The following is an 18,349-nucleotide window of genomic DNA, read 5'->3' on the forward strand; positions in this document are numbered from 1 at the left end:
AAAAGGAGATAAAAAGGTGATTTTCTTTTTTTTAAATTTTTTTTTTTTTTGTGATGGCAGAGAGCTTGTTGCTTGTGTTTGTGGTTTTTGCTCTCTTTGGAGTAAATATCTGTTTTTATATCAAGTGGACTCATTTAATTTCTTTGATAGTGACTGGATTTTGTGTAATTTGGGGGTTTTATGTGTGTTTATATTAAACAGATAAACCCTCTTACTGTCTGTCCTCCTTGCTGTATGTGCACTGAGAGCCTGTGGTTTCCAGTCAGGCTGCAAAACAGGGATTCATTGATACTGATGATTTCTTTGTCCTTAATGAAAGCTCAGCAAAGGTCACTCTGTTGGCTTTTATTATGTCAGCTGCCCTTTGCACAGTTTGCCCTAGGCAGCATGGATGCTCTCAGAAGACTTGAGTCTATTCCTTATGTTATTTCTTTCCTTTCTCAGTGCTACCCTCTTAACCATGTTGTTTTTGTATCTCCTTTAATTTGTGTGAGCAGCTGAAATACTGAGCCTTCAGAAACTTTTTGTGCCAAGTGACATATATTAATTTGTTCTTGTCATTTCATCAGTGCAGATGCCCTGGATCTAAGGACAAGTTTCAAGTACCCTGTCCTGTGCAAATTTGTAGTATTACTGAACAGTAAAAATTAATCCATGAAGAGTGACACAGAATACTAAACTGTTAACATTTATACTTGGTATGGACTATATATAAAGATCATTGGGATTTCTGCATTAAGAGAATGGCAGAATCATTCAGCTTTGCCGTCCTTTTTAAGAAAACTTGACGCTATGATGATGCTTGTTCATTATCTTAAAGGGATGTGAATCTTTAGAAGGTGAACTGACTCCGGGTTGAACTCTCCTTAATCTCCACTGGTAGTATGGAGTTAGAAATTTGAGTGAAAAGGTGTGGTTGCCATCCATGTGTTTGATGTCACCTGAGATGGTTTTCAGTCCTTCTGTTCGGATTTCCAGGTGATACCTTTAATGTTCTCTTTCCTCTCATTCAGTTCCTTCTTTTTCCTGTATCCAAGATGGTGTAGAGAAGGAGGGGTTCAACTTTGCATTTCTGTTAAGTCACAACTTTGACATTTCTTGGCTAGTGCTAATGCTGCAGACTGTCTTAGGAAATCAATGGGAAATTCCCATCTCAAGTTATTTGCCCCCATGTTGAATGACTGGAACTGTTTCATCAGTAACTTGAAATTCAGATCTGCACTTGAATCTTAAAGCAGCTAAGCTAGTTCTTATTTTAAATGTGTGAATGATCTTACTAATGTCATGAGAAAGGCAGTGCAGGATGATTACAGTCATCTTTACTACAGTAAAGTCCTGAATGGGACTGGATCCGGTAGCTCGCTGGAGGCATCTTTCAGCTCATGTGGCATGCTCTCAGGACCAAAACTTGAGTCTTCTAAGCTCATAGCTGACCTTTAGTAAATTTTTAGGTTTCTGCCTGGTACTTCGATACCTGCTACACCTGCTCCAGTGTGGTGCCATTATCTTATTTTGGTGTTCTGCATTATAGTGCTTGAATGATGAGGTTGTGTGGCCTATACTGGCTCATATTATCAGGATTTGAAGGAGAATTTGTGGATTCGTGGCTCCAGCATGGAGCCTAGTTGCTATATTGCAGCTTCACCATTGGGACCAAAAACATGGGTTCTGGAGGTATTTCTTGGAAACTTTGTTGAACTGGCTCGGTTAGTCCTCAATGGGCTATGACTAACTGGAGGGTATAAATGGTAAAGAGTGGTAGGGAAAAAGTTATGATGTCTAGGAGGGAATCCTACAGTGCATCTTCTGGGATACCAGAGTAGGATGTAGTAAAGTTTAGATAGACTGAATGTGCTTTTTGACAGACTGATTGAGGAGCTTGTTTCTAGATGTTGAAATCAATGGATGAGGGGAGTTTCCAGGAGGATTAAAATAATTTCAGTTCAGTTTCAAGGATTAAGCAAAATCAAGATGTTTGTTTATATTGCTGTATCTTTGTGCTGCTTTTTATAATATATTTGTACAATTAGTAAAAATGAAAGCAAAACCTTACTTCCTCTGTAGTTCTGAAAATTTGATGTAAATTTTATGATAATATATATTATCATAATTATCATATATTATATAATAATATATTCCTTTTCTCCTAGGATTATTTGTATGTAGTCAAGCTTACTGTGCATGTGAATAGAATTTACACATTTTATGCTGTTTGCAAATAACTTATTTTCTACTCACAGATGTATGTAAAATCAGGCAGAGGATAAGTGGCATTACACAGCAAAAACAATAGTCATGTTTGTCTTAGCCTATAGACAGCAGGACCCTATGATAGTTGGAATAACGAAAGCACAGTTTATAAAAATAGATGTGAAGGAAAATATAGCTGGTTTAGAATTCTGCTGGCTTCTGTGAAAAGCTGCTCTTGTTTTCTGTATAGGAGAGAAAGTAATATGGATTAAAGGAAAACACTTTTGCATTATTCTGTTGTGCTGGTGTTGCCCAGTACATCATTTGCTATTACTGTACACTGCAACAGAAGTAATGAAAAATATCCTGCAAACAGTAATAGTTTGAGTCCCCAACCTTCATAAGGTTAGATATAAAAGCCCACTAAAGCCTGTTCACTCATTTGTCCTTGGATTCTGTACTAATATTGTGGTTAGATGTTTCTTTTGTAAAAAGAGTGTATCACTCAACTTTTATCTATAGAGCCCTTGGTGGTTTTGGGGACGGGATGTATAGGAGAAGGAGCACTCTCACATCACTGCATCACCACAGTGCAGAATTCATAAAACAGCTTTTGACTGACCATTCCTACAGTGCTATCAGATGATTAGGAGTTAGCATGAAGTGTGAGTGGTTTAAGCAGTATTTTTGTGGATCAAATGCATTATGCTGCTGCAATCTCTTAAATTATATTAAATCAGGATAATAGTTTTGCATTGAGAGTTTAGTTGTTTCTTTTTTTAAAAATAAGAAGTAAGGAAATATTTCTTTATGGCTTTTAGTAAGTTTACTGCCACAGCTTTTGGATCTTATGCATTTAGTGTACATTTTGGTATTGTAGTATCTACTGTAAAATGTTAATGTTTTACAGAATAATGAATAACCTAGCACTAATGGAAGAAAATGTCAGTTCCCAGTGCATGTGGGGAAGTTTAAAAAGTTTTAGGGATCTTGACCTACAGTTTTCCTTATATTTAAAGCTTACTTGGTAGTGTGTGTCTCCAACATGCCCTTTATCCAGATTTTACATTGACTCAATTAATTGTTATTGACCTTAGAAAGTTACTGGGTCTAAAGAACTTGTAGCCTTTGTTCATTTATGTGGCTTCAATCAGTGTAATGGCTGTGATTATAAGCCCTTGCAGTATTCTGGCACTGGACAGTTAGCTTAGTCTCCATTTAAACAGAAGTCTCCATTTGGACAACTGAGGTGGTCCTTGTACTTCCCTGTTTGCCTTGTGATCCTTTACAGTGAAGATGCTCTTCACTGATTATAGGGTGTGACTTAAAATATTATTTAATCTTGTTGGACAGTTACAATTTATTCCTAAGGAGGAACCAAAATAGAAGTTGTATTTCAATAAATTTCTGTACCTGTCTTTGCTTGTGAAAAAGTTGATATATCCCTGTTGGCATAGATCCCACTTGAATCGCTGTCTGTAGGCAATATTAAACTATATATTATGTAGCTATATACTTTATTTTCAAGCTGGTATACAGGATGGTAGGAGTCTAGGATGGGCCAAGTTGTGCTTACTTCCACTGTGCTGGCAATGTGTGTCTACTTCCTGATGGAATCAACATCTTCTAAAAGGCAAAGCCATATCATTAGATTTAGGGAAGTCACCCAGGATTATATGGTTGCATGTAATGCTTTCGGTGCCATAACCCTGCTGAAGTATGGAGAAAGCCTTGTTAACCATACAAGTCAACCAGTGAAATGACATGCGCTGAGGTTGAAATGGTTCCTACAGCACTTCCTTCTCTGTTCATGCATGCAACTCTCATTAAAGCAAATATTATGTAGTTAAGGTTGTGGGTACTCTTACAGACCTTTTAACAGCTAATTAGAGCACACTTTGGAAGTTGGGGAGGTTCTCCTGTTTGCATAATCTTGGGTTTCCTGATTTCTTAGAAGGGTAGGATCTAGTGACTTAAATGCCTAAATGCTCTGCCATCACTACTTAGGAATTTGGGAATACCGCAGTCTATATAGGAAAAACAGCTGTTACATTTCCTCGAGTGAGGGAGTACAAGTCTCTGACATGATCCTCCCTAATTAAATTGCTTGGCACTGGGGAGAGGAAGATGCTCTTCATTTTTTTGAGTTTCAGCCTACTGCAAAAACAGGGCAAAGTTAAACCTGCTGGACAAAGGCAGATGCTAATCATCACCAATGGCACTGACACTGATTTTCCTGGGGGTCTAACTCTGGATGGATGCATATTAGACCTCTGCCTTCTTTGGTCACAGCAGCTCTTAATCAAAGGCCGTTTAAAGAAGTTTGCTCAGAACACTAGGAACCATGTATTTTTTTTTCCTTTAAAATAGATTGATTTAAATTCCTAGGCACCACCATACTTCTTAGGCTCCTAGTTTTAGACACCTGTTCCTGTTATTATTTTGAAATGGTAGTTTTTTTAAATTAATGTCTGGTTCACCTGAGTTGTATACAAAGAGTTCTTTTTGTGCTTGCCTCTTTCCCCAGAAGTGGTGCAGCAACCTCTTGGTCAGCTCACCCTAACCGAGTTTACCTTTGGCACCAATGAGTAAGTAACAACATGGGAGCTGTGGGCCCACAGCCCTTTACTGAAGCTGTTTACATTCTGTAGTTGGGCATTTTTTTTTTCTTCGTACTGTGCAGTTTTTTTGGCGGTTCTAATTTGCCGTGACGTGGTCAGTCCTGTTTCCTTCCGGCTGCTTGTGAGCCTCTGGTGGAGATAAGGGTACGTTTACAGTGCATTTCTAACATGAAGCTGAAGATCTGCTTCATGTAGGAACACAGGCACTCTCTGGAATGTACAAAGAATTTTTTTGTTGATTTCATAGTTTTGACATGGGGATTCAAGATCCAGGGCATTTTACTTGCAAAACAACAACTTTGCTGAATTTGAACTGTGTGTGAAGAAGAAATGTGATATACTTGGGATATCCTATAGCTGAGTAGGTCCATCTGAGTTTTGTATTTTTACTTTGAATAAACTGTGAAGATGAGAGGTACTAATGAATGTGTAAACTACGTATCTGAATCAAATGAAAATGGAAATATGAATTTTCTTTGTGTTAATTTTTATAACTTTTCCTTAGTCTCATGCTTTTAATATGAAAGACTTTGAAACTGGTGTCTTACTTCCTGAAATAGTTCTGTTTCAGGTAATGAAAGTTCTCATACATTAATCAGTAAAAGCAATATCTTTGGAGACACAAAAGTGTCTGACTTCCTCAGATGTAGATAAAGCAGTTTAGTATGTGGAAAGCTTTGTTGCCACTGCTACTCTTTTACATTACTAATGTAACAATTTTTTAATGATTTTTTTTATTTTTCTCTCCACAGTGGTAAAGGCTATCAAGGTGGGAAGAACAACTCAGGAAAGGGTTTGCCTTGGTTTGTTTTGTTTTGAGAAGAAAAGAACCCAGGAACACTGAGGATCTAAGAAACACAAACATTGATACTCGATTCATTTTGTGAACCTGCCTTTCTGCCCAGCTGGACCTCAGTGGAACTCTGTGTTTTTTCACGTTCAAGAACGTTTTTCTTTGTATGTGGAGCTGAGACCTGGGAATGCGTTATTATGGCAGCAGTTGTACAGCAGAATGAGCTTGTGTTTGAATTTGCCAGCAACGTCATGGAGGATGAGCAGCAGGTATGGGATGGTGTAAGAAACCATATTTGTACAAGTTGGTGCTAACAGTGTTATGAAACACGAGTAAAAATGTGGTGTAAAACACAAAAAGGAAATATTGAGGTCATTATTATTGCAGCAGATCTTTGTGCTGTTTCAAAAGCTTCCTGTTGCTTCCTGTAACTTGCATGCACGGAACAGAAATTGGTTTAAATGTTATAACCCCTGCAGTATTGCAGAGACATCCTCCTCCAAAAATATTTTTCCTGTTTTGCTGATTTGTGCCAGTAGAATCATGCATGTGTGATGTAGAATTCCCCAAATTATGGTATTTTATAGTAGTTTCAGCTTCTCTAGTGTGCTAGGATAAAATTCTGAGTAAAAGTAATGGTCACACTGCAGATAACTGGGAGGGGCAGTATGTACATCTGCTCGCTGTTATTTACAGATTGGTTTCCAAATTGTGCTATTGCATGCTGGCTATTCAAAAATAAGCTTAAAAGTAATTTAAATTGGTTTCTTTTATACTATAGGGAAAAATATGTCTATTTCAACCTGAGTAGACTCTCAGTTAGGTGTTGGTTATTTAAACCACATCCTGTGAGTCCTGAAGCTTCAGTGTAGGATTCCTATTTTAAAAATCATGTGGCTCCTCTATAGCTGGTAGTTTATATTAGAGCTTGTATTTATTAACAAGAAATGGGGTGTCTGAGCCTTTTTAAAAGGCCAAGTGCCATGACAAACTGTTCCTTTTTTGTTAATGTAAAAAGCATTTGTTCTCCTCTCTTAAAAACAACCCTGCTTTTGGCTTTATAATCTTGTCTCTGGTTTTCTGTATGGCCTAATATCTGGCTGGGTCACTGGCCTGTTTCTGCTGTCAGAGTCATGCGATCATTTCAATGAACTGAGTGTCTGAGTCTGTCTGAAGTGCTAACTCAGTTTTGGGTGGAATTAGTAATGTAACTTCCTTCCCTGTATTTTTCCAGAGCTTGTGATAGCCTGGGGATTTAGGTATGGGAATTGCACAAGTGTAGTAAAAAATGGGCCTTACTTATTACCTCTGCTGTTCATTACTTCAGTTGTTCATTTGTGGCTTTTCTTTACAAGCCAATAGGAGAGGGGAGAATTGAGGTAGGGAGGGCTATGTCAATGTGGGTTCTGGGAAGGGTAATGTGAGCAGATGTGGTTTTGTCTCGTTTAACAGTGCATTCTGCTTACTGCAATTTCTTCAGATGCTCACCTGAGAAACATGAAAAATACTAAAGAGTGCTCAACAGAACAGTAAAACCTTTATAAACAGAGCTTTCTCCAGCTTCAGAACAAACTCAGCCTTGATGTTTATCTCATAACTCCACTGAATTCTACTCTAGATGAAGTCTAAGAAATGATATCCTGTGGTATACCCCAAAGGTGGTGAAACCAAAGATGTGAAAGGCCGGAGATGGAGGGTGCAAAGCAGGAAGTCCATTGCTGCAGTCAGATGCAAGCTCCTTTTAAATCGTTTGGTTCACTTAGTTCAGATATCAAAGATGCAGGTCGCCAGCTAGCTGGATGTCTGAAGGTAAATTTTAAATGCTCAGTTGTAGGAGAGAAGTCCTGCACAGCCAAAGACTTGGGAAACTGGAGGAAGGTTTAGTTCGGCCAAGAGCTCATAGCACATTAGCATAAAAAGACTGCTTCTTGCTTATACTTGATTGACCTGCTTCTTACTACACAGGACTCTTAAAGTTTAGTTTACTCTAAATTCTTAGATTAGTTGTATTTGGGGATGGATAATACAGTTTGTGTACTTTGCAAAAATTTTAGCTCTGTAAGTGCTCTGTGTTGGGCATTTTTTGGGTCATCATATACAAAAGGTGTCATTTAACTACTGTTTGGATAATTATTTTTACCATGTCCCCACAAGCTGGCATTTTAAGAACTTTGGTACTTTTCTTCTTGTCAAATCTTTCCCTGGAGCACTCTTGTGCCAAGAGCTCTTGGGACATGGAACAGCTGTGGGGAGAGGTTCAGGGTCTAAGTGGCAACTATGCTCAGTATTTCAGGGAAGTCATAATTCATGGCTATTTTGTTTAAATTTTATTTTTTAAAGTCTTGGTTAAACAACCATAAATTATGAACAGTCCATTTGCAAATGTAAGCATTCAGCGGCAGATGCCAGTGGGAGGAGCTCAATCACATGGACCCGTGTGAACGGGAAAGGCTCGCTCTTATCAGCTTTATCCTTAGCAGTTTAGAAAAGAATGATTTTTAATTTTTTTGTTATTCTTGGATCTTCTGTCAGTTGGAGGGTTCATTTATCACACAGTTGATCTGTGGTGAGGAAGAAATGAAGTGAAAATAATCCTTTTAATTTTCAGAAGGGAACAAGTGGCTTGGGCTAAGGTACTAATAACCTGTCTAGCTTCTGCTACGTGTTGGAGATCTGGTTAAAATAGATAGTTTGTGCTTTTTCCCCCCCTCTTTTCTGTGTTTTTGCTCCATTTGGATTTGTTGTTGTTGTTGTTCTTGGGAGACAGAGAGAGACCACACATAAAACTGGGCAAGAGTTCCTGCAGCCTTTGGCTGTGTCAATGCCACTGCTTAAACCTGTCAATGCCACTGCTTCTCTTTCTATCTGCAGCTTCTTCTCTCAATGCCTTTTCATTTAGTCCTTTGTGGGCTTACAGCTAATGTGATATTTGATCAGGACATTCTTAATTTAAAAAGCTGAATAAAAGCAGCCACGTTGGCTAGATCCATAGCAGGAAGTTTTAAATGGTGCCAGAGAGAAGTTGAATCATTACAACCATTAAAATGCTAACATTGTGTCCAGCATGACTGCTCTGTTGGGCTGTGCTCTCTCAGATGGCTCTGATGCTTGTACTAACCTGTGCCTGAAGACCCCTTCTCTACCTCTGGCATTTGTTTCTCTCTTCCTTTCTTATGATAAAGAGGGGTCTGAGACCTTAGGTTGAGCCATGACTTCTGCACCATCTCCCCCTGCCTGTGTTTACTCTTCCATGTTCCCTGATACTGCCATGGGCTCTCAGAAAGGTTATGCCACCTGGTCAAGATGAAGGTTTACTTTTTTGTGGCTATTTCGAGCTCCTGCGGAAGGTTCCTTCCCCTTATCCGCTTGCAGTTCTATGAAGACTTTAAGGAAAGTATGAAATCTGTAATGAGGTTGTCTTCCCAGAGAAGCAAGCATCATGTGTCTGTCTGAAGCATCTCTCAGTGCACTTTGGTCCCTTCTGAGATGCTGGCAGTGGGAATACCTTTAAAGTTGAGAAGCTGCCTCTGCACAGGGACTGTCAGCCAGGGAAAACCAAAAGCTGCTTTCTAGTCACTAGGGTCACTTGCCCTAGTTTTGTTTAGTTTCTTGGGGTGATTTATTTGTTCTTTTGCGAGAGGAGGGTTGTTTTTTTAATATAAATGGTCATCTGTATTGTGAGTCTGATTGCCGTTGTTTGGTTAAAAAGACAGTTGTTTTGTCCCTGAGGTTGCTTTCTCCTTTTTTTTTCCCATGTACCTTTTCCCTTCTACTATCTATTGCATGTGTTTCTTCCCACCCATCACTCACTTGCACAAAATTTATTCCACACCAGTTAAAAGCTAGTCATCTTATTCCTGGGACAAGTTGTCATCCTTAGTAGTATGAGAAGACAGTACCTCCAAAACAGAAGTCGTCTTCTTCCTTATTTTCCATTTCTGTGGCCAGGGTGGTGTTTTGATCTTCTGTCTGTTGGTGACAGTTCATGGGAAAATTTTCAGAGAAATAAAGAAACACCTTGTCAGCATGTCAAACACATGAAAAGAATTAGAGAGCACGTAGGAAGATTGCTGCTTTTAGCCCCTGGAGGAGGACTGGGTTCAGTTGTTAGGGGCTTGTGGAGTATTACCAATGCTTTCAGGGACCTGCTCACGGGACTTTCCATGGGCTTCAGCATCTGTATGAAGTTTGTATTCCTCTGAATTAGTAAAGGTCAGTCTGCAGGGATTTGGTGTCTAAGATTTGTGAAGATTTTAGCAGTAGCTCAACTGTTTTATGTGCTCAGCAGACATAGAAGGTGGATTGAGGCCAAGTCAAGGCTTTGCTAGAGCTAAGGTGTCATATTTTACCTATATTTTGTATGAGAAACATGAAGCAGCAGAAGTAGGAGAAATTTAAAAATACACAAATTGTTCTTCTGTGGATGTCTGTATTGATTTCTTGAAAATCATTGTTGACACTTTAATTTGGGACTTTTTTAAAACTTCGGGATAGTGTCTACTCTTCCTTTTTGCTAGGGCATATAGAAGCATGTTTGTATTAGAAATAAATTATTTTGTGATCTTGCTATTAGAGAGGTAATTAATTTATGTTAATTGAATCACTACCTTGTAGTTCTTAATTTAATGCTTTTTGCATTGCTTGTGTGTAAATCTCATAACACACGAGATTCAAAGGGAGCTGCAGTAAAAAAGGGCTCTTTTGCAGTTCCAAATGTGTATAGTTATTTGTGTCTTACAAAACAAGAGCTAGAGGAAGGTTTAGCTTGGCTCTCAATTGGAATTCAGGCACTATCAGTGGAATCAAAAACATTATAGAAGTACCAAGGTGAGATTACTTCACAGCAATCATGTGTACATTAGTATTAACTTTTAAAAGCAAATGAAAGGCTTGTTAATGAAATCATAACCAGTTGCAAGTACTGTACAAAAAAGCACATTCACAAAAATGCATTTCAAATTAAATTTGTTTTCAGTTTTGTGAATGCTTTTCCCAAAAGAAGCATATTAGAATTTGTTCTTTCATTTCAGGCAGGTAGGAAAGTCCCTACATTGTACCACTGTAGGGTATGAGTTGGAAGCAATTATAACAATAGTTTTAAAATGAAAGGTCACAAGAAGTGATGTTTACTCTTATTCTTCTTGTTCAAAATTGTGATTAAGTTAAAGAAAAGCACATTTAAAGTGTCTTACCATGAGTGAATGCTTTTCTGTTCATCTCCATTCTTTTGGAAGCATAGTGCTCAGCAGCTTCCTTGGGTAGTCCGGAACCAAGTTCAGGTGAAGAGGTATTGCCCTGCCATGGGGATTTCTTTGCCTGCAGACATACACAGTGAGCATTATCAGAGTCTGTATGATGGATGCTTCTAGATATTATAAAAATACAGTTTAACCTTGCAGAGCAGTTCAAATCTGATTATATGGATCTGAACCGCACAAAGCAGCACAGCTCAGTACCACAGGAAAAGAACGTTCTGGTCAGTAGTGAAGCATACTTTAGAAACGTGGATGTTTGGGCTTTTGTAACTAGGTTTCATAGCAAAGTGAGTAGGGTGTAATATAAACAGGGCTTTGAGAAACTGGTCTGGATACATGTGACAATCAGTTGATTTTATCTGTGTTTCATTTTTTATTCTGTAACATTTTTCTACAAATTATCTGCTCAGAGGCCAAGCCAACGCCATGAGTCATTAGAGGAGGACCGCGCTGAGCCGAAGTAATTTTCTTCTGCAGTAGAAGCTAATGTAAGGCTTATCTTGAGCACAGGCAGTCGATCTGTGGCTGCAGACACTGCGGCTATTGAGCTGCTGGTGCTCGGGCGGAAGCGGGGCGAGCGGAGCGCGCCTTGCTGTGCAGACATGCTGGGGAGCAGGAAGCTGGCCACTTGCTGATGGTGGGTGTGCAGGACACAGATGCCCACACCAGAAACAGGCACCCCAACACCTCCCCTATTTCATTGTCAGTGCACAGAAATAGGTGTTTGTAGGGCATGACATCCTGTCGTAGTACAGGAGACTAAAACTGGGCAGGGAAATTGTGCCCGAGAAATACCATTTCTGGCTGTTGGCTGGGAGGGAAACTTGGGGTTTGTGGCTCATGTCCAAGTGCCTGCACCACAGCTGTCTGTAACTTAAATCCCAAAAGTTATGTATCATGGCATATTACTGAAACTGAGGTATTTAAACTATTTTTAGAACATAACTGTACCTCAGGAATGAGGCTGTAACGGACCATCTACCTTGTAGCTTATAGAATGTATTACTGAAAATAAATTTTGGATTTCTTCTGTCTTTACAATGCTTTATCTTTTTTATTGATGCGGCTTTTATTTAATCAAATGTGTTTGTTTATTCTTGCCTGGAAGCAAATAGAATCAAGGATGTTAGGGGTCAGCAAAAAAACTGGATGCAAAATGTGAACATGAGGAGCAGTAGGGACCTCTTGGCCATAAAGGATTCTCAGCTCCAGCATGATACAGCATTGGTTAGAGATGCCCACAAAGGTGTGGTGTAACAGCTGTCCCATTGCTTGACTTGGTATACACCTGTCATCTGGTGATAAGATTGCACAAGAGGGCTTTAACTGCTCTGTACTTTGTTCATTTTTATTGATTTTGTACCATATTGCTGTCTTTTGAAACATGTTTCATAAAATACATCATTATTTGTTGGGTCTTCTTTTCTTCTTTTAAATTTTGGTTTTGTGGACTTTTTTTTTTTTTTGGAGACTGTCTATGATAGAAGCCCATTAAAATACTATTTTTGGTTTTTTCCCTGGTTGCCCTTTACCACAGTTTTTGCAGAGACATGTTTTACAAAACACAGAGCAATTTGAAGTGGTAATTACTGCTCTTTAAAACTTCTAATTGCATTTCTAGTTTCAGTGCTTATGATCCAGACTCTTTCCTATGGGAGGCTTACTCCCATAGCTATTGTCTGGGTTGTGCAGATAGCTCTGATACCATTTTCTGTCAGTGACAGTGTGCGTAGTGGCAAGAGTGAGAGATGAGTAATTCTTAAACAAGGGTATAATCATGCAGTTGTTTTTTTCCCTTGGGTTTTTTACTTGTGTGGTTAAAAATACTACTTCATCTTCCTTCCAATACCTATGGGGAACCTACAGGAATATTTACAAGAGTGTGTGGTGACAGTACAGGTGGGAATGACTTCAAACTTAAAAGACAGTAGGTTTAGATTAGATATTGGGAAAAAGCTCTTTACTGTGAGGGTGGAAGGGTACTGTAACAGGTTGCTCAGAAAAGTTGTGTATTCCCATCCCTGGAACTGTTTAAGGCCAGCCTGGATGGAACTTTGAGCAATTTGATGTGGTGGAAGGTGTCCCTGTCCATCGCAGGGGGATTGGAACTAGATGATTTTAAGGTTTCTTCCAACCCAGGCCATTCTATGATCTATACATATGTGTGCTCTTCTGTGGAAGGTGGGACCAAATATACATATACTAGTTTTCTCAGAAATATGTTTTAGTAACTTTTTAGTTTTTTTTCTTGTTTCTAAGTTTGACACATTCATAATGTGTTTCATTTTTTGTAGTCAGGGAACTGTAGAGTTACACTAGAAATTTCTTTGAACCTGTTCTGCTATCAATCTGCTGTTACTTTCTTCCTGCAAATGACATTTTAAAATACTCACTTTGAAAAATAGAGTGTCTGTAGTAGATGTTATTTCCTGAAAACCTCTTCCTGTTGAGCGGTTGCCTTTTCAGAGAGTGCGCATGTTGTTATTATTGCTAGGCAGTTTGATTTTTGTTTCCCAGCTGCCTCTTTTCTTCTGTATCTGATGCAAATGACTATCAAGACCAAAGGATTATGTCTAAAAGAAGACTTAGGAAGGAAAGTAGTGAGAGGGGTGTGGTGTGAGTAATATCAAATGACTAAAGCCATAAGAATTAGAGAGGGAATGTATTACAGGACTTACATCACCCTGTTACACCCCTTCCTTCTGTAGTAAGCATCCCCTAAAATAGTGATTTTCAAATACTGTCTCATAGGAAATTTGGTGCCTGTGAGAGCTTTGTCTGCTCCTCACAGCCACAGGACTCCTTAACTCTCAGCTTGATGGGAAGAGCAAAAGGCAAAAGTGTTTGCAGCAAGTTGCTCATCCAGTATTATTGCCAGCAAAGTTTACCACTTACTGTGCCACTCCTCTTTATTGTCAGCTTTAATGATGCAAAACTATGTCATCCAAGTCTGGTGTTATGGACTGAAGTACAGTCAGTACAGTAGATACTGCAGCAATATTCAGCCTCTGGCTTCTGGTGGGACTCTGCTGCTATCTGCATTCAGGTGCTAAAAACCATCTTGTCCTTTAGTACTCCCTCCTGACTGTTTAATATCCAGGTGGTTTAGTACTGGTCTGCTCTGAAGTATTAGTCATTAAGTGGCTAGATTGGAGGCAGTCTAACTAATATTTCGTTGTTTGATTTTTTTCTCCACCCCCCAGCTTGGTGATCCATCTATTTTCCCTGCTGTCATCGTGGAGCATGTTCCTAGTGCAGAACTCCTCCATAACTACTCTGGCTTAACCTGTGTGGATGAACCTAGTGACATGATCACTGAGAACTCTCTGGATGTCGCAGAAGAGCAAATCATAGAAGATGATGATATCACCCTCACAGGTTGGCAATAAAACCATCTCTTTGCCACGTCTTTGCACCAAGATGGCTGTGACAAAAAAAAAACAACGGGGAGCAAAATGAATAGTGGTATTGAATGCTATTAATTCTGTACAAGACAGAGAAAATGCTATTAATATTGTTAGCAGGTGGCTTGCAATCCCAGTTGCACAGCTAATAATGGTGAAGAGTTTCATCCATCAACAGTGATTAGGCTGAGTCCTGCTCAGAGTACCAACAAGGTTTTTTCTTTGTTCTTCATAGGTTTTGTTTGCTTTTACTTAATAGGTGGTATGTTCCTAAGTAAACATATTAATATGCAGCTCGAGTAGATGTACTGCTTTTAACTTCTTGAGGGTATACATTAAAATATAATTAAGTTATAAATTAAAATATGCATGCTAGTGTGACTTACTAGTGTAAGTATACTCAGCATAGTATTAATTTTGGATCTCTAGTAATGATTCATACCTAAAATACAGATATTTTTGTAAATTCTGTTAGAAAAGATATCCCTAAAGAACAAACAATTCTCAAGGGAAAAGCTCAAAGTTCTGTCACGTGTTTTAAAACCAACCCCTCTCTGAATCTGTGTATTTGAAGTGCTTTTGTAGCAAAAGTCTCAAAGGTGGGGTAGATACTTTACAGAGAGAAGTTTTCTTTCAGCCACTAGGCTCCACACCTGGACTGTCTCCAGGGGTGGAGACAGGTTGCTGGTTTCACTCATACTTTTGACATTATTTCCAAAGACATGCTCTGATACAATCTTTTACTATCAAAAGCAAAGCAAGAACTCAACATAACTTGACGTGAGGAACAGTTCACAGAGTAAATTGACATGAGCTGTTCTCAGTAAATGGTTTTATCTGATTAATATGGCTCTTTTTTTTTTTTTCCATAGTAGTGAATTATCTGTGAACAGACTGTGACCATACAAATAAGTTAGGTTATTATTCAAGAAGGTTTTCCATACTCAAACAGTATTTCATGTTGAGACCTCTTGCCAGCTTGCTGTTCAGATTAATTATTCACACTACAACTGGCATTTCCCCAGTGTGTTACTTAAGCACCACTTAATGCGTCTGTGTGAATTTCATAGCAGATCATTTTTGTGAATTCATATTCACTGTAATATATTGTGTGTGAATTTTTACATGTATGAGTAATTGTGAAACTCCACTTTTGTGAACACCCTTGCTAACCTTTTTTTTTTTTGTTGTTGTTGTTGCTGGTCACATGAGAAGGGTTTGCAAATTGCTGCCAGAAACTGAAAATATTTAATCCTTGTAACCGATGGTGTCCAAGGGTTTCTGGGATACTTTGGAGGCAGACAAGTACAGTATTGTTCCCATCATCCGTTATAGTTCAAGAAGTCTGGTTTTCTTTAAAGGCAAAGTCCTTAAAAATTGAAAGCTGCCACTTCACAGAGATGATTGTTGTGACAGAGGTGTTAACTAATTATCTGTTTCACGGTGTGCATGCTGTGGATTTCCTTAGAAGAGAAAGGGGATGAATGCAGACCGAGCTGGGAGCAGCGCTGTGGCTGGAAAGGTCCTGCTCAGGACAAGGCAGGCAGCTCTGATAGCTCAGCCCCTGCTCTGTGGCAGGAAGCTGTCCAGCCTGACTCTAGTGGGGCAGAATTTGGGGCCCAGGGCTGTGAAGGCACCCCAGAGGAGGAAACGAGAGGACACTGGGGAGGGAGGCCCTGTTACCTCCCTGCCCACTGCTGGCAGGCATTGGCTGTGGCCACAGCTGCTCAGGTGAACTGCAAGACTGCTGTGTGGAAGAGACCCCAGTTCAAGTACAGCTTGCTGTAGGCTGCCTCTGAATTTGGGCTAATCATAGCTCAATTTTCCCACCTACTCTATTTTTCAGCTTTCTTTTCTCCCTTCTTTGAAGTTTTCTTCTTGATTTCATTTGCTCTCAACAGTGAAATGAGTTCTTTTGCTCTTTGAAGTTAGTACTAGTCTTTTCAGTCACTTCCACATTATGCCTTTGAGAGAGGATCAGACATTATAAAGACTGTACTAATTCCATATTAAAATATTTATAAGACTGAAGTTCACAGCTGAACAAAACTGAAACCGCCATAATTTATGACTAAACTTTTTAAGTTGCTAGTTTTTCAGTACTATTTTATGACTGTCATCCACTGGGCTTCTCTTTTCTCCTAGATTAACAGAAATTAGCAGTAGGCCTCATGAAACTGAAGCAATCAGTTTTTCAGGATGTATCTGCAGAACAGTGGACACTGATGGTTTTTTTCAGCTATAGGATATAACTTCAGCCCTTCAAAAGGACAGCTATCACATGTTGGTGATTACTTACCTGTCATATAAATTGGAACCTGCAGAAAACTATAAGAACAACATCTGTTGCACATGAAACCCTGCTGAGACATGGCTAGCAATCAGCTTTTTAGCTATGTTTATGCTAATGCTGTAATTTTTTTTTTTTTTTTTTTTTTTGTGATGAATAGGCAGACGTGCCTTATCACCCTCCTCTTTAAAAGCACTTTTCCCTGGAAGAACTGCGATGACAATTTTATGGTCAGTTTGTTGCCAGTCTTATGAGATTTTAAGTGATTAACCATCATGTAGTAAAGGGTGATTAACAAAATTAATTAGACTATTTGGCTTTGAATGAAGTTTTATCTCTAAAGAGAATATTGAAATATTTTTTCTCTGAAAAAATACAGGGGATAATATTTTGTGCAGAACTCCACACCAGCTTGACAGATGGTAGAATTTTCTACAGTTTGTATATCTTATTAATTGTGCTAGTTATGGATATAAGGTGCACAGGAAGGAGGAACTAATAAAACTATGTAATTCTTGAAAATATTTTTTTTAATTCTTGTTATAATTTTTTAAAAATTTTGTCATGTTGGTGAGTTTAATTAATTGAAAACCACAGTTAATCAAAGTCTGCCATTTTGTAGTTTTATCATGGGATCAGGGAAGTGGCTGCACTGAGACAGTTTTGGGGGAGGGCACGAGAGAGCAGGGACAGAAAATTTGCATTTAGATGTCCTGTGCCCTAGTCTGAATCAGGAACATGGAAGTGTGTATTTTCATAGATCATAGATCGATAATGGTACTTAATAACCAGTTCACTTTGCAACATTTTGAAGTTTGGTACCATTTGTCTAATACATTTTGTGAAGCTCTAACAGTTCTGCACAAACTCAGCTTCTTTGGTAGTAATTTCTGATGTTACAAAGAAATCCAGAGGAGTAGTTAGGTGGAAACTGAACTTCATAGTGTTAATCTGTGAGGATTGTGAGTTGATGAGATGCCAGTTGCAAAAAAACAGGTTTTGGTTTCAGTTACTTTGTAAAGAAATTACTCACAGCTGCCTGTAGCTCTGGTAAAACCAGAGGGATTTTTTTTTAATGTACCTCCTCAATGAGATAATTTTCTTTACAATTTGTAAAGCCTTCTTTAAAAAAGAAAATTATGATCTGCAGGTCTCCTGAAATACGTGTGTTTTTAAACTCAGTTTTCCAGTGTCAGATAACAATCAACTAAGAGTGGATACTAAAAAGTAAGTGCTTAAATTTAACAGCCAGCTATTCTGTAAAAGAGAGATCTCTCCATGTCTAATGTCTCTCTCTCTTCTTTTAGCAACTTTAGGTTTCTTCTGACATAATTTTGAGGTTCTGCAGTCCCTGTTTTTGTCTCTAGTAAAACCAGCAGTGAATTTAAACACAGCTGTGACTGGTGCAGCCTTTATCTCGGCCTGGACAAAGACTCATGTTGCCCACTCTCCAGAGCTTTCATCCACCAGAGAAGCAACGGGAACAGGATAGAATTGTCCAAAGTGGTGTAAAAAATTCAAAAAAGGCACTACACAGGCATAGGGAAAGCAGGACTTTGAACTGTGTTGGGGAACTTCCAACATGAGGCATAATTTCAGAGCAGAATGCTGTGTTTGGGCAAGCCTTGTGCTAATGCTGATTCATAGGAAACCTGGATTCGCAGTAACTGGGCAGAAACTGACATGCAGATACAGAGACTTATGTTTGTGGCTTGCTCAGATAAACAAAAACTTGTAGAATACCCTGAGAAAAAACTGAAAATATTTTAGGTGTGTTTTTCCCCCTCTCTTCTCTT

General features: G+C 38.8%; 1 protein-coding gene across 5 annotated transcripts in view; it reads left to right on the forward strand.

The window, feature by feature from the left end:
- ELF1 (E74 like ETS transcription factor 1) overlaps window positions 1-18,349 on the forward strand; it is an 87,800-nt gene that overhangs the window by 44,685 nt on the left and 24,766 nt on the right. For 4 of the 5 annotated variants that reach the window (XM_066313353.1, XM_066313357.1, XM_066313354.1 and 1 more), the window contains 2 exons: window positions 5,564-5,873; window positions 14,063-14,237. In XM_066313353.1, coding sequence (XP_066169450.1) covers window positions 5,802-5,873; window positions 14,063-14,237 — 247 coding nt within the window. In that variant the 5' untranslated portion in view covers window positions 5,564-5,801. Of the gene's footprint in view, window positions 1-4,956; window positions 5,177-5,563; window positions 5,874-14,062; window positions 14,238-18,349 lie in introns of those variants that run through there. The other variant, XM_066313355.1, reaches the window with a different exon arrangement.

This window comes from Sylvia atricapilla, chromosome 2 (assembly GCF_009819655.1).
Source record: "Sylvia atricapilla isolate bSylAtr1 chromosome 2, bSylAtr1.pri, whole genome shotgun sequence".
Taxonomy (NCBI): domain Eukaryota; kingdom Metazoa; phylum Chordata; class Aves; order Passeriformes; family Sylviidae; genus Sylvia; species Sylvia atricapilla.